The sequence below is a fragment of the Suillus subalutaceus genome (genome assembly GCF_016647625.1).
Source record: "Suillus subalutaceus strain FC151 chromosome Unknown DFJ58scaffold_93, whole genome shotgun sequence".
Lineage (NCBI taxonomy): Eukaryota > Fungi > Basidiomycota > Agaricomycetes > Boletales > Suillaceae > Suillus > Suillus subalutaceus.
In genome coordinates, this window is record NW_024540342.1 from 135,740 (window position 1) to 149,278 (window position 13,539).

General features: G+C 48.2%; 5 protein-coding genes across 5 annotated transcripts; 4 read left to right on the top strand and 1 right to left on the bottom strand.

Annotated features, from left to right (window-relative positions):
* Positions 1–181: 181 nt before the first annotated feature.
* On the top strand, positions 182–1,719 carry DFJ58DRAFT_664145 (acid protease; the record flags this gene model as incomplete). Its single annotated transcript, XM_041382412.1, has 7 exons — positions 182–484; positions 543–624; positions 685–939; positions 996–1,033; positions 1,086–1,230; positions 1,286–1,637; positions 1,689–1,719. 7 exons carry the CDS (start codon positions 182–184, stop codon positions 1,717–1,719), a joined length of 1,206 nt encoding a protein of 401 aa, XP_041241229.1.
* A 101-nt stretch (positions 1,720–1,820) lies between these two features.
* DFJ58DRAFT_893382 (Tgs1 protein) lies at positions 1,821–3,149 on the bottom strand (the record flags this gene model as incomplete). Its single annotated transcript, XM_041394805.1, has 3 exons — positions 1,821–2,627; positions 2,676–2,878; positions 2,923–3,149. 3 exons carry the CDS (start codon positions 3,147–3,149, stop codon positions 2,092–2,094), a joined length of 966 nt encoding a protein of 321 aa, XP_041241230.1. The 3' UTR covers positions 1,821–2,091.
* Positions 3,150–3,208: 59 nt separating this feature from the next.
* Positions 3,209–6,781, top strand: DFJ58DRAFT_800196 (uncharacterized protein). Its single transcript, XM_041390802.1, has 14 exons — positions 3,209–3,344; positions 3,367–3,898; positions 3,951–4,084; positions 4,136–4,284; positions 4,340–4,442; positions 4,492–4,606; positions 4,655–4,977; positions 5,027–5,107; positions 5,151–5,372; positions 5,426–5,720; positions 5,772–5,971; positions 6,022–6,465; positions 6,522–6,552; positions 6,611–6,781. The coding sequence occupies exons 1-14, from the start codon at positions 3,303–3,305 to the stop codon at positions 6,631–6,633; spliced, it is 2,694 nt and encodes an 897-aa protein (XP_041241231.1). The 5' UTR covers positions 3,209–3,302; the 3' UTR covers positions 6,634–6,781.
* On the top strand, positions 6,782–9,411 carry DFJ58DRAFT_800198 (regulator of chromosome condensation 1/beta-lactamase-inhibitor protein II). The gene is made up of 16 exons (XM_041390803.1): positions 6,782–6,934; positions 6,986–7,010; positions 7,086–7,139; positions 7,200–7,521; positions 7,583–7,718; positions 7,769–7,873; positions 7,926–8,007; positions 8,054–8,141; positions 8,197–8,298; positions 8,346–8,364; positions 8,422–8,470; positions 8,531–8,640; positions 8,728–8,779; positions 8,833–8,989; positions 9,046–9,250; positions 9,306–9,411. The coding sequence occupies exons 1-16, from the start codon at positions 6,883–6,885 to the stop codon at positions 9,323–9,325; spliced, it is 1,578 nt and encodes a 525-aa protein (XP_041241232.1). The 5' UTR covers positions 6,782–6,882; the 3' UTR covers positions 9,326–9,411.
* A 2,458-nt stretch (positions 9,412–11,869) lies between these two features.
* DFJ58DRAFT_504138 (uncharacterized protein) lies at positions 11,870–13,111 on the top strand. The gene is made up of 7 exons (XM_041380723.1): positions 11,870–12,131; positions 12,200–12,274; positions 12,342–12,425; positions 12,493–12,588; positions 12,666–12,717; positions 12,766–12,816; positions 12,871–13,111. The coding sequence occupies exons 1-7, from the start codon at positions 12,042–12,044 to the stop codon at positions 12,930–12,932; spliced, it is 510 nt and encodes a 169-aa protein (XP_041241233.1). The 5' UTR covers positions 11,870–12,041; the 3' UTR covers positions 12,933–13,111.
* Positions 13,112–13,539: the final 428 nt, after the last annotated feature.

Sequence of the window (13,539 nt, forward strand, 5' to 3'; positions counted from 1 at the left end):
GTTCACGCGGTATTGCTGCTGTTAGTGCTGTCGCTTATATCCTTGAAAGGCTATATGAGTCTTGCATTCGTGGCACGTCCTATCGGTGCCCATGTGTACATTCATGGGCACATACTTTGAGTATAAATGGGTTGTCAACCCCATCATCCATGCGAGCAGTCAGAAACCTTCTCCCATAGTCATGCGGTCGCTCTCCACGCTTCTGTTTGCAATTCTAATCGCAGCCGGCAGGTCTACCTCGTGGGCCTTGGTCAACATCCCATTGACAAAGCTTGAGCGTACTGGGTCGTACTTTCAAGGGTCTCTACATGCTGATCGTGACCGAGCGTCATCCTTGAAGGGCCGACCAACCAGTGGCCCAAGGACCATCCCGGCCTCAAACCTGGCATACACACAGTACACTACGAGCGTTGGTGTCGGCAGTCCAGCCGCCTACTACAATTTAGTTGTTGACACGGGGAGTTCCAAAACCTTTGTCGGGTCAGTACTTTTTCTCTTGCGACTTGAATGATTGATGATGCCATGCAGAACGGGCAAGGAAGTATGTCCGTACATCAACTAGTGTCCCTACTGGACAGGATGTCAATGTCAGCTATTGGACTGGCTTTTTCAGTGGTTCCGAATGTCTGTCTTCTTCAGCACTTAGCTCCGGCATATATAAATTGACATGGCCTAACCCATTAGACTATGACACAGTGACTCTCGCAGCTGACTTCGTCATCACGAACCAATCTATCGGCGATGCACTCCAATACGCAGACTTTGGCGGCGTCGATGGCATTATTGGCGTCGGTCCAGTTGATCTCACTCAGGGCACTCTGTCTCCCGACGCTAACGCCTTAATTCCGACCGTCATGAACAACGCTTTGAAGCAGGGTTTGATCAAAAAGCAGACTCTCGGTGTTTTATTCGCACCGGCAACGACTTATAATGACACTAGTACGCATTCATTGTATCTGACTTTCATGCAACCCATCTGGCCATTGATTGAACAGATGGAGTACTTACATATGGTGGCATTGATCATGCTCTTGTGCGTACAATACCATACTTATCGTTATTGCAACTCCTGATATACCCGTCAGTACACCGGTGAAATAACCTACACTCCGGTTACCAAGATTCTCCCAGCAGCACAGTTCTGGGGTATCAACGTGACTTGCTTGACATATGGCACACACACCTTTATTCCTCAGTCAACCGCCGGCATTGTCGACACGGGTACAACTGGTACGTATTATTTGACTCGTTATCACTCGCACCATCCAACTCCACATTATCGCAGCGGTCCTGCTTGCGGACGATTTCTTTGCCATGTACTTAGACGCTACCCCCGGAGCCTATCTCGGCGCTAACAATACTGGCTTCATTGTCATCCTCTCTTCCTCTGTCGCGGACATACAACCCCTCAACTTCACGATCGGCGGTTGTGTGTTCAGCATGGATACAGCTGCACAACTGATCCCATTGGACCAGAACGCCATGTTTGGCGGCGAGACTGGTTTACAATACGGCGTCATTGCTACTCGGGGCGCTGACAGCGGGAGGGGCTTAGATTTCGCCATCGGTCAGAAGTTCATGGAGAGGTATTATGTTGTCTTCGATGCTGATGACCACCGCGTTGGCTTCGCGTACACGTGAGTCAGCTGATGTTTAAGCGAGGTTGGAGGTTGATGTATTTGAACTAGTGATCATACCTTCTCGACGTACTTGCCTTGAGTTGTCAAGCGCAAACTATGTATCGCCGGGGAATAAAAAGACTGATAGAATTCATAAATCGAGACGCGAACAATACCATGGACAGCTGAGCTCTGGCGTGGCGGCTCGACGTCTAACAGAATTCGATTATCGATCTGTCAAAGATCTTGTGAGCATAAGAGAGGGTTGTGGGTACAAATAGGTGCCTGTGGGTGCCCAAAAATGAGGAGCCACACAAATTACTGCAGCTCGTGGGCTACAAGATTTAAATTAAAACCTCAAACTGTAATACACTTCACTTCGTACGACCAACCCTGGTACATTGACAAGAATTCGCAGCCAAGAGTAGTCCGAAAAATGTGTTTGCGTTACACCAGTTCTGGCAGTGTGAAGTCAGAATACGTGTTCTTGACCACCAACCAGACCACCAAAATAACAAGTCAAAGCTTTCAACTTCGACCCCATCCACTCTTCCTCCACTTCAATCATTCGAGACTTGTCATCAGGAGTGACACTCTCGTCTTTTTCGAGCAGTCCCAAGGCGGATATTTCATTCAAGTCCGTGTTTCTGGGAAGGAAGTAAGCGATATTATCTGAGATCCGCTTCGTCAGGCGAAATAGATCAGCTCCGTGTACCGGTTGTATCCTCGAGAGGCTATACTGTGAGTGCGTCTCTAGGTCATCCTGGAAGTCTGTGTTGTTGTAGGGAGAGACATGGTTTTCGGAGGGAGATATATATCCTGGGCCACCCCAAGGGGGACTCAAGAAGACGACGTCAATTCTGCGCGTTGGGTGGGATAGTGAAAGATATGCGTTCGCAAATGAGATATAGTCTGCAAGGATAAACTCAATACGGTCTGCAACACCGTAGATAGCAGCATTATGACGAGCCAAAGCGAGTCGTGTTGGGGAGATGTCCAGAGCAATGACTGATAAAATTAGCAAGATTATGGTGAGCGATAGAACAAGCCTCTCACCATGCTCGCAGGTTTTTGCAAAAGCAATCGCATTTCCTCCGACGCCACAGAAAGGATCGAGGATTGTATCGCATCTGCAGCGATCTGCAATTTGGACGGCAATGTCTTCAGGTGTCACGCTATACCAGCCTTCTTCATCTAATAGACATCCTTGGTCGTATAAAGAAAAGTAACGTTTTCGTTGCGAAAAATCTGAGAGACAGCTGGGATTGAATCATAGGGCCCTTGAAATGTTAAGTTGTGTTACGACGGACATTTCTGAAGGTTTTCTGGAACCTCGTGAGCGGTGGTGTAGTGAGGAACAAGGGCGGTGGCATCGTATCTTGTGCGAACAGGACCATGGGTATCCGTTCTGTGTTTCTTTGCAGGTCTGCTCTCATTTTGTGATTTTTCTGAGAGGCTAGTAGCGTTTGGATTAAGAAAGTCTTGTGGCAGAAAACGAGATAAGCCGGTGAGATTTGGTTTCTTGCCCATTGCGAGCTCGATGTGAACGTTACAAACGACACTGACACGTTCATTTTGTGATTCGCGGAGTTATGATAGACGCCCCATCGACTTCCAGAGAGTACCAAGTTTGAAGCAAGTACTATTTAGTCACCCAAGTTCCGACTCTCTTCATGCTCGGAGATGGACGTCGACATCGACACGGATCATGATGTACCAGATTTCGTACGAGCCTGGCATCCATCAGGTTCGTCGACCCATCATTCCCATCGATCCGACGATCTACCACGAAGCTATTCATCCTCGTGCTATTTTTGAACTTCGTGAAACTCCCTCCGGCGAATATGTATCCGTTGTTCCCTATTCCTGCACCCATTGTCGCTTGTTAAAGCAATCTTGTTCGCGTCTCTTGCCCTGCGATCGGTGCACCAAGACTGAGCGGCCTTGTAATGCCAGTCAACCAGGCTATCAGAAGCTTCCCCCGCCCAAAATTACCAAACTTAAAAAACGTGCACCAACCTCTGTATCCCCACCAATATCCGGAATGTCCCAGACCCCTCTGGCGCCACCCTCCAAGATGATAGTAGCTTCAAGATCTAGCCAACCCATAACAACTTCCTCAAACTCTCGGTCACCCAAGAAACCGAAATTGACCCATCCGAACTCTTCAAGTACTCCCAAGAAAACTTCTAAATGCAAGGGGAATAAGAATAAGGTCGATGGTAACCCCCTTCAGAGCATACCACTCAAACAACCAGTCAACCCGGAAACTAGGAGCGGTTGGTACATCATCAGATTTTCCTATTCATGCACATAACGCGTCACGAATAGATACCGCAGTCTCCACAGCGCCGGTTTGGACTTTTGTTAGGCCTCCAAAGACCAAGTGTGCGATTGACAGCTGTGCTGTTCCCACAGTCGATACCCTTCTTTGCACACCCTGCACACCTCGCGTCTGGGCAAATGTGAAGTACCTCGAAATAATGAATGCGAATCGAGTTTAACTAGATACCCAGTCTCGCGCAGAATTTGCTTCGATATTTCCTGAACTCACGAAATCTCTTACGGGTATCTTATGGCGACAGTTTCAAATGCCCGCATTGTTCCTAGAGTATCCGAACCCTGAGCATTCTTGGAGAGACAAAAATACTTTGGAAGTCGTTTTGTGAGTTCTTTTTGTTTTTAACCCTTGTTCACTGATTGAGCGGCGTCAAATATAGGGAGTGGAGTTATCGATACGGACCCGAAGTACTTGTACGTGGCGATTCGCATAACATAACACACGACGAGAGGCCCTCTGATAACGGTGATCTGGCAGCACGGGTTAGAACTCAGCATATTTGTGAGGCTTGCGTCCTGATCTCGAATTTAGGTGGAAGAATGCGGGTCTGTCAAGGATTCCGCGCCCTCCTTCATCCCCATCAAAAGCGACCATCTGCAGTTCAATTTCTCATCGTTCACTGCACCTCTGGCTGTGGGATCCGAAGGTGGGCTCGTTCGAATTCTTTCTATTCCGTCACTTAAATTACGAGAAGTGTTGGAATCCGATGCCATGGCTGTGTCACAGTTATCCACGCCAGCTCCAGTACCGGTACTAAATTCACCATCGCCGACGGTCTTGTCTCCATCTATAGTTCCAGAACCGGATACGCCGGCAGTGTCTTCCTCAGCAACTCCTCAAATCCAACCCCAGATACCTGAACAAAGGCCATCTGAGATCGAGACATTGGATCAGTGTCGCATGGACAAAACCCCCTTACTTGTTTTCATATCTCGAGAAAGCGGGCTCTTACCACTGCAGCTCCCTCCCGAATACGCATGCTGTTGCTTGGGATTATTTGTCATATCTGACCTGAACGTCAGTTCTTTGCTCATTTTACTGGTCACGTTTGTTGATCTCCCTGCAGGCAGATATAGACAACACAGTCATAACTATTTCTAAAACTCAGAAGTGCGAACGCGTACGATGGCGCCTTACCTTGGAATGGGTACCGGGAGGTGAAGAGGGGTTGTTGGAAAACATCGAATGAGAAGTCGCACCCATGGTGGATTGATCCTGTTGAAAAGGATGCTGACTCAGTGAAGACACCCAGAGACCTAAGTGCCCTCTATTTCAGCTTTCTGCCTTTGGACCTCCTGGCAGGCTTCAAACCTAGCGAGTATTTTCCAAGAGGCTGGTACTGCAGAGACTGTGGGATGCTTAATGCGCAGAGGTGTTTTCGACACCAGATCTGCCAGAGTTCCAGATGCAAAGTGATTTTTTGTCCGTAACTAGCGTTGTCGAGCCTTACTGATTATGGCAGCAGGGAAAAGTAACGACCAATGATAGTGCCTTGATTTGCCACACTGATCCGCTACAAGCACTTCGAGGACCGCATCACCGTTTGCCCATACGGGATCCTCTCGATTATGCACCTTCGTCAGTTGGCAAAATGGATTCCACGTGGGACGACATGATGCGGAATTTGACGTATCAAGTCAACAGTGGTGTGAGAGTACAACATGTCTTCACCGGTAACCAAGAGATATTGCAACAGGATGCGACAAAACTACTCCTCGACGTACAGAAAGATGTTATCCTTTCCCGCAGTGACCTACACAGTATGTATCCTTGTTTCTTTGCTTCTTAAACGTGCGAACATTTAATCCCAGGTCCTTATTTTACCTGGTCCACGAAACTTAATCACGAACATATCTGTTCTGGGGATCCAGCAGGACAGCCTGAAATACCTAGATTTGTCTCCGACATCCAGGATATCCTGCTTCATTATATGCAGGCGTATGGTGAAATCAACAATGCCAACATCAACCATATCATGATTCAGGCATGGGCTACTCCGGGCTCGAGACGGGTAAGCCAGAAAGGCACTCGATGCTGTGTTTTTTTCCTAAAAGCGATTAGGGCGCCGTTTTCAACGCAAAGAGCCACGTTGTCACCATCATCTGTCTGGGTGCCGAAGTCGTCATGAATTTAGTACCCAAACGTGGTTTCACGGAGATCCCCATTGAAAATGCGGAGGACCGCATGGAGATTGATGGCGAGCGGATCTTAAGTGCGTTACAGCTGGTGGATAATGGTTGTTCGGAACCTCTTGCGTCGGCAGCAGTAATTGTGTCAGACGACTGCCGCCAAACTGGTGGTGACCTTAACGCCGCAGATCAACCTGACCCAGCGAGCCTTGCTTTGGGGGAGGCATCTGGACCGTCATCAAATAATGTGGGGGATGGCAAGCCAGCCGGAAAACGGAAGGGTACTGGTGGCAAAAAGAGTAAGCAAGCGCCCTTGGAACTTTCCGTGACCCTAGTTCATGGTGATGCTATCATTCTCGAGGGAGATGACTTTGAGGTGAGGGCATCACGCGACCGTGTTTTAATGTATTACTGCTGATCTAAGTACGTTAGTACCAAATCAAGCGCAGCGGAACTACGATTCGTGAGTATTTTGAATTGGAAGCTTTTGGTTTCTAACTTAAATGACATGGCTTGGCTAGTTCTCATTGGGTCTTATGAGTGATCGGCACGGATCGGTCGGTGGTCGTCTTGGAAGTTTCAGATCTGAGGTTAACCACATATTAAATATTGTCATTATGCGATAGTTGCTTGTTCTCGGGTCGTTTATAACAAGAGAGGGGGTCCTCGTCGTGCATCGTAGTTAGAGCGCTAGAGCGAATCCGAAAGCAGCAATCAAATCTCCCAAACACACACTCGAACTGGCTGGCGCCTGCTGAGCGTGATTCTTCACAGCAACCAACCTCCAAGAATTATGGCTAAAACATCCACATCTACAGATGGACAAAACCCAAACTGGGGAAGAGGTAAATGCTACGTCGCATCTCTGTGAATAGAAGCTGAACTTTTGCGCACAGTACTAATTTGCGGTGGGACGGACTGGTGAGCGAGTCCAGAGCGACGAACCAGTCATTTGAGCTCGGGTATTTATGAATGGATGTTGTGCGCTTTTCACAGGCCGAAACTGGGGAGGAAAGAACGTGGTGGAAAAGGTGAAGGCAATCCTGATGCGTACGTCGTTTGCCAGCCAGCATAGCTACATCAGCTCAAAAATAGTTTTCTATGTCCCAGACCAGACCTCCTCGAGCCCCATATCCTCCGTTCTCTCAGCAATATCAAAATTGCTTCCATACACGCGTCATGTTGCGGGTGTCACTTCATCCTTCTTGACGTGGACGGCGCAGCATGGATGTTCGGGCGGAATGCATCTTCTGCACTTGGCGTGTCAGGAGAGGACGCGATATCTGAAGACACTCCGCGACGCGTGCTTCCGACGGACTTGGGTGCAGAAGAAGGCACTAAATTTGTGCATGCAGCATGTGGACGTAGTCATTCCTTGTTAGTTGGCGATGATGGACAGGTCTGGTCTGCGGGCGCGAATAACTTGGGTCAGGTGAGTCGTGCTTTCAGCTTGCAAAATTTGTTGTGTAGGTTGACCGGCTGGGGTATGTCAGTGCGGACATCCGGTCGTCGCGCAGATACCCGCTTTCGAAGCGATTGAAGGGCCTTTTCTTGAGGGCGAAAGGCTGCACGTCGTCAAGGCAGCAGTGGGCATAACGTTTTCCATTATACTCACCGATGATGGCAAAGGTACGTACCCCATGACGTATTCCGTTCCTCTGCTAGCTGACGTCTCTCAGTCTTTTCTTTTGGCAGTGGCGAGAAGGGGCAGTTGGGAAATGGTAGGACGGGAGAACATATTATTACCGGAAACAAGACGGCGTTTGACATTGAGACGGAACCTAGTGAGCTTCCACATTCATTTGGCAACATCACTAGCTGATCCGTTCGTAAAAGTACCCGTGAAAGGACTTGACGATAAGACTATCATAGACATCGCATGTGGGCCGCAGCACAGCGTAGCCCTAGATTCCCAAGGGTATGTACCATCTAAGCTCAGTGATACGTCACTCAAGTGCTCTTAGCCTCGTGTACGTGTGGGGCTACAACGGCTACTGTCGGCTTGGTCTGGGCAACCAACAGGACGTCCTCATCCCTAAAGTAGTCCCGCATGTACGTGTTGGTTTGATTGTCCCTCGCGAACTAGCGCTGAAATAACTTAACTTAGTTTGCCGGACCGAATGAAATAACAATGGGCGCTCATATTATCGCCGGCCCTTCGAATACCGTGGTTCTGGACAGGCAAAGATTGTATTGGATGGCCGGAAAGGTCCGTAAACGTCAGACAGTCGTGTGTCATTTCTGACCCTTTTGCAGTGGAAGAATAGCGGAGAAGGTGTGCATCAACTATCGGCTCGGTTTGTTTATGCATTCACTTATCTAATCTGGGTAGGATCCTCTGGCTCGCCATACTCCTCATTTAGGTTTATCCAAGATCTGATGTAGGATCTCTGCTTCTTACTTTGCTTGTTGATTCACGAATATGGCACTTTTTTTATCAGGGGTTGCAAAATATCTGGTGGCAGCTGCGGTGGAGTGACCCATTTCGCTCTCACGACTGATGACGACGGTGGTGTCATGACAGTTGCTTGGGGGCAAAATGCGTCCTACGGTAAGTAAAAGAAGAATCCTCATGACTGACCCAGCCTGAACGATGACTGCAAGGTGAACTCGGCCTGGGGCCTGATGAACCAAAAAGTGCCACAAAACCCACTCGCAACCAGCCTCTTGCTGGGATTCGAGGTTATAAGGTGAAACATATTCTGCTCGCAGGTTGGAACAATGTTTATTTGATCCCGTCCAGCGTGGCAGCCGGTCAACATACCACCTTGTTCTTGGCAAAACCAAACGCCAAGTTCTCTGATCTTCCACGTCATCCCTTTGAAGTCGACGCCCCTGAACTCTGTATAGTCTGCGACAAGGATAACGGGGATGACGATCCTGCCTTGGAATGTGACAAGGTTGGTTATAGTCGTCTTAACTTTCGATGACAGTGCTCACGAGGTTGGATCGGTAGTGCGACCATCCATACCACCTGGGCTGCCTTGATCCTCCTCTGGAGGCCATCCCAGAAGGTGAATGGTTCTGTCCTAAATGCGTCGGTGAGCTGGGTGCCCTTTCAGGTCACGACTCCAAATCGTCCGGAAAAAAGGGCACCAAATCGTCGCCAGACACCAAGGGGGGCACAAAGAGGAAGGCAACTTCTTCTTCGAAAGAAGGCGGTAAGCATCCCATTGATCTTTCTGTGGACTGCTGATCCCTGACGCCTTTTCGTAGCTCCTAAACGTAAAAAATAACGATACATGGAACATATGCAAGACCCAAACATACTACATACCTTCTCTGGAAATATTCTTTGTGTACTACATTGACTATTCTCGGTGTACCGTTTAGCTGGGTTTTATGGCTCTCGATGTTATCTACTGACCTGAAGTGTACATAGTCTTTCACATTCCCCATTTTATCGATGTTGTGCGATGTATAATTTTGTTTTGTATGTAGATGTTACTCAACTCTTCTGTGTTAAATGATACTGTAGACACCTCCACTCTTTATTCGAAAGTATCATTTGCGCGATGTAACTCCTGTGTTGGAAATCACGATTGTGTGCAACATTTCATGACTGTCATGCAAATCAGTGCGGGGTGTGGCTATGGGTTATGCCAATCAAAAGATCAGATGCTATATATAGGCGTGACGTGTCATATCCTTGAGTAAGTCACGCAAGTGAGTCGTTTCTCGAGTCTCGACTTCCTTGCAAGTCTTTGAATTCGAAGCCAGTGATAAACCACACGCCTTTTTTCCGACCCACGGCAACTTGATATCTCTGACGGTATCTTATGATGCTAGATCTCTGATGGGGCGAGTGTCCCAATGTCGTGTACTTCAAGTTGCCACTGGCAAGTCTTGGGGTGCATACCAATCACTTACCTGCATGTCTGCGATCAGCACAGCGTTTTCGATTGACGAATGAAAATAGTCCTTCGACTTCCTGGCTTTCCCGGAGTTCCGTCATAATGTGGCCTGGGCGCCCGCCCGATGCTTCATGAAAAGCCCCTGGGAGTGATCAGGCCTCGACAAAAATGATATTTGTTTGGCTAGTACCCCCGCCATTCCTAGCCATTAATCACCTTGGTGGCACAGCACCGAACAGCTTGTGAGTGTATTCATCCTCTATCGACCTCCCACCTTGCTCACCGGAGGAATCGCTGTTTTATTGTCAGGGCGTGAGCCTGTGCATTCATTATCTGACAACCTCACACCTGACCAAAATCATTGCTGATCTATTGACAGACTGAGTGGTTTAATCCACCATCGAGCTCGAACGGCATCATCCATCTGTACACAACCCTCGCGAGCCTCTCCACGACCTTGCGTGATGAGCCTGTCCGACGCGACCCTTAGGATGATGTTTAGCATGACCCTCGTCATCCTTCCCGTGGTAATTCTCGCGACCCTCTGCACCCACACGACCACCGTTACCATGTGCGTCATCGCGAGATCCTGAAACAGCGTGAAGTAATTTAAAATTTTGACCGCGACTCTCTCCACCCCCCGCGATGCCTCGTACCAGTGCGATTCCCGTCATTCCTGCTACCTGGTGGTTTCCCACTTCCTGATATTTACGGATCCAGTGAGGTTCGCGCAGAGTAATTTCAACACTCGGGATAGCTCTCCTGCATCGGATTTACTTGGTCACTTTCGTCACAGTGAGTGGAAACGTTCATACCCAAGCTGATACAGCCTTGTTTAGTAGTTACTATGTTGTAATTTGATATCAATACCAGTATAGCGGCTGCGTAGCCTGCTTTTGTCTCGTTCAGAACATCCTCCAGAATACTAAGAATCTTGCGCAGGAATATATATGATCACGCTGTCAGACTCTGATATGTTTTCTTGCATCAGAAAACTCGAATCTATGGGGATCTGCTCAAAAATAAGTATCAAATGATTGAATAACATAAAATAAGTAGTCACACAAATGATTGGGGGATACGATAAGTCACTAAACCGACGGTTAGGGTGGAGCTTGGTATAACGTGCTGGGGGCTAGCGAGACCCTAAGACCGGCGGGCCTACCCTCCGAGTCCCAACGATAACGGATGAGTCCGTGAGGTAGCTTGCGAGGATGATGTTGTACCCCTGAAGGAGTTCAGGGAGAGGATACCGACAACGGCGGGAGAAACCTCTATAATATGCTGGGGGCTCTTGGATTAGGGCCGGTGGGGGCTACCCTCCAATGAGAATGGATGAGGGTGGCTTGGGAGGGTGCTGTCAAGGGTGGTGACAGGTTGGACTAACTCTCTATCAATCAGTGGTCGGGGGTTAACGTTGACCAAACAAATACTATATTGGAAGCTTAGCCGAAGCTGTGCGCTAGCGCTGATCGCTTTTGTAAGGCTGTGTATGAGTTCGAAGGGAATTGCGAACAGATCGACGTAGTTGCAAAAAGTATAGTTATATAGCGCAATGATAACAAGACGAGACGTTGAGAGGCGGAGACTTTCGTTGTAGCTTTCGGACATGCTTGTGAGCGGGGAATCAGCGCATGAGATTCTGCTGTTCCTGCTGCTAGGTATGAGTGTACATGGGCTGTATATATACGTTTTCGAACACTTGACTAGGCCAGAATGAGCATAAGGAGCATAAGGTGAAGGAGAAATGAATGGTCAACACAAAGGGTGGAGCCTGAGCCCAAGGTAAGATAATGAAAGAAAATGGAAAAGGTGTATTCGCACAGTGACTGCGCACTTCGCATCAATGAATCACGTGGACGACTTCGAGCGTCTTTCGTTTTGAAGCGTGCGTAAATTCTTTTACACTTTCTATAATGCTTAGCGCTTGAAGTCAACACAACAGCAAATAAACATTGCCTCGAGGCGCAACGATCAAGAACATGACCTGTTGTTATCTAGCTAAACGAAGCGGGACCCACCCTTCCTCTAACTACTTATCGCACCCTACTTCGCTCAGACTGATCCTTAGGGCGGCCAACATTGCATATTTCAAACAATGAGTGAGCACAATCAGTCAAGGAATTCGAATCAAAATCCTCCTCCCGAAACCCGCACATCCAGTGAAGCAACTGGTGGTGAAAGCTCGGTATGTCGCTGATGCGGACCACTTTTCATTTCACTCGAAACATTGACTGTGATACATCCTTCCTCCAGGGCACTAAGGGCAGACGCCGTGGCAAAATTCGTCGGTTTCTAGGGAAGGTTAAGAATGCGACTCAAAAGATTTCTGTGAGTCGACAAGGATCTTGATTTTCCTGGATCAAGGCTCATGTGATCGTATGTGATCGTACAAAAGCACTCCCCGAAGGATTCCCGCGGCCGCGACCCTGTTCTCCCGAATGTCGATCGTGAAGGTGCTTCATCGACTGCGAATATCGAGGTCAGTCACTTTTTTTGTTTTTCCTTCTCTCTCTCTCTATATATATATAATTCTGGTGATCGTGCAGGTTCGGGATGCTCCTTCTGGTGTGGAACAAGGTGCCGATCCCCAATCAGCACTTCAGGACGCCAAAGAAGCTGTAAAACTCATGAAGCCACTTTCGGTACATGTGACATCTGGAAAATCTGCCGCCAAAAATGTACCGGCGGATCTCGAAGGTGCATCTAATTTTCAGGACAGATATCTTCAACCCCTCAGGATATTCGACAGTATTATCGGGACGCTTGCGGAGGTATGGATCATCTCTCTCGATCGCAACCGAACCAATTCCGTTCCATAGGTACATCCATATGCCAAGTTGGCACTGAGCGTATTGTCTTGGGCCGCAAAGGTATGTTTGGTTTTGTTCTCATTCGTGTCTCTTTCTCAGTTGTTATGCGTGCAGATAATTCTTACTCAAGCGGATCGCGATACAGCAATACTCGACCTTCTCCAGAAGTTGGGTGATGTTTATGGCTTCATTACAGAAGACAAGAGGCTTCACCAGATTTCGTCGATGCACACTATCCTTGGACAGATTTCTCAGCAGATCCTTGAATGTGCCTATTTTATTAGAGATTATTCGGAGACCAAAAACTTTTGTGAGTCTTTAGCAAGTAATTGCACTTTTCACAGTCTCAATCTTCTACTATTATCATAGGGAGTAGAGCCGGAAAGAACATAGGCTGGGAAACAGATGATGCAGTTCGAGGGTACGGCGGAATGTTAGATAAGCTCATGGACAACTTCCAGAAACAAGTTACTCGCGATGTAGCCATTTATGTCCATCGTACAGGTAAGGGTTTGTACCTGCTTCTCCAACATCTATTTATACGTCTCCAGGCGAAACACTAGATCTCAGCGGTATGACGTATGCGGATGGTGCAGGACGAGATACCGGGAAACAATGCCTACCAGGGACGCGCACGGAAATCATCTCCGAGATCACAGACTGGGTCAACAGCACCGGTGACGATGTTCAGCGTGTGCTCTGGCTATCTGGCCCTGCAGGCAAGGGCAAGTCGGCTATCGTCCATACGATTGCTAATTGGTTCAATGATGTGGGAGGGCTCGG

Coding starts and splice junctions, on each gene's coding strand:
- DFJ58DRAFT_800196 (XM_041390802.1), top strand. CDS start 3,303: ATGGACGTCGACATCGACACGGATCATGATGTACCAGATTTC. Junction 5,972..6,021: donor CTACTCCGGGCTCGAGACGG/GTAAGCCAGAAA, acceptor AAAAGCGATTAG/GGCGCCGTTTTCAACGCAAA. Junction 6,553..6,610: donor GCGCAGCGGAACTACGATTC/GTGAGTATTTTG, acceptor TGGCTTGGCTAG/TTCTCATTGGGTCTTATGAG.
- DFJ58DRAFT_800198 (XM_041390803.1), top strand. CDS start 6,883: ATGGCTAAAACATCCACATCTACAGATGGACAAAACCCAAACTGGGGA. Junction 6,935..6,985: donor AAACCCAAACTGGGGAAGAG/GTAAATGCTACG, acceptor TTTTGCGCACAG/TACTAATTTGCGGTGGGACG. Junction 7,719..7,768: donor ACTCACCGATGATGGCAAAG/GTACGTACCCCA, acceptor GACGTCTCTCAG/TCTTTTCTTTTGGCAGTGGC.
- DFJ58DRAFT_504138 (XM_041380723.1), top strand. CDS start 12,042: ATGAGTGAGCACAATCAGTCAAGGAATTCGAATCAAAATCCTCCTCCC. Junction 12,132..12,199: donor CAACTGGTGGTGAAAGCTCG/GTATGTCGCTGA, acceptor TCCTTCCTCCAG/GGCACTAAGGGCAGACGCCG. Junction 12,589..12,665: donor AACTCATGAAGCCACTTTCG/GTACATGTGACA, acceptor TTTTCAGGACAG/ATATCTTCAACCCCTCAGGA.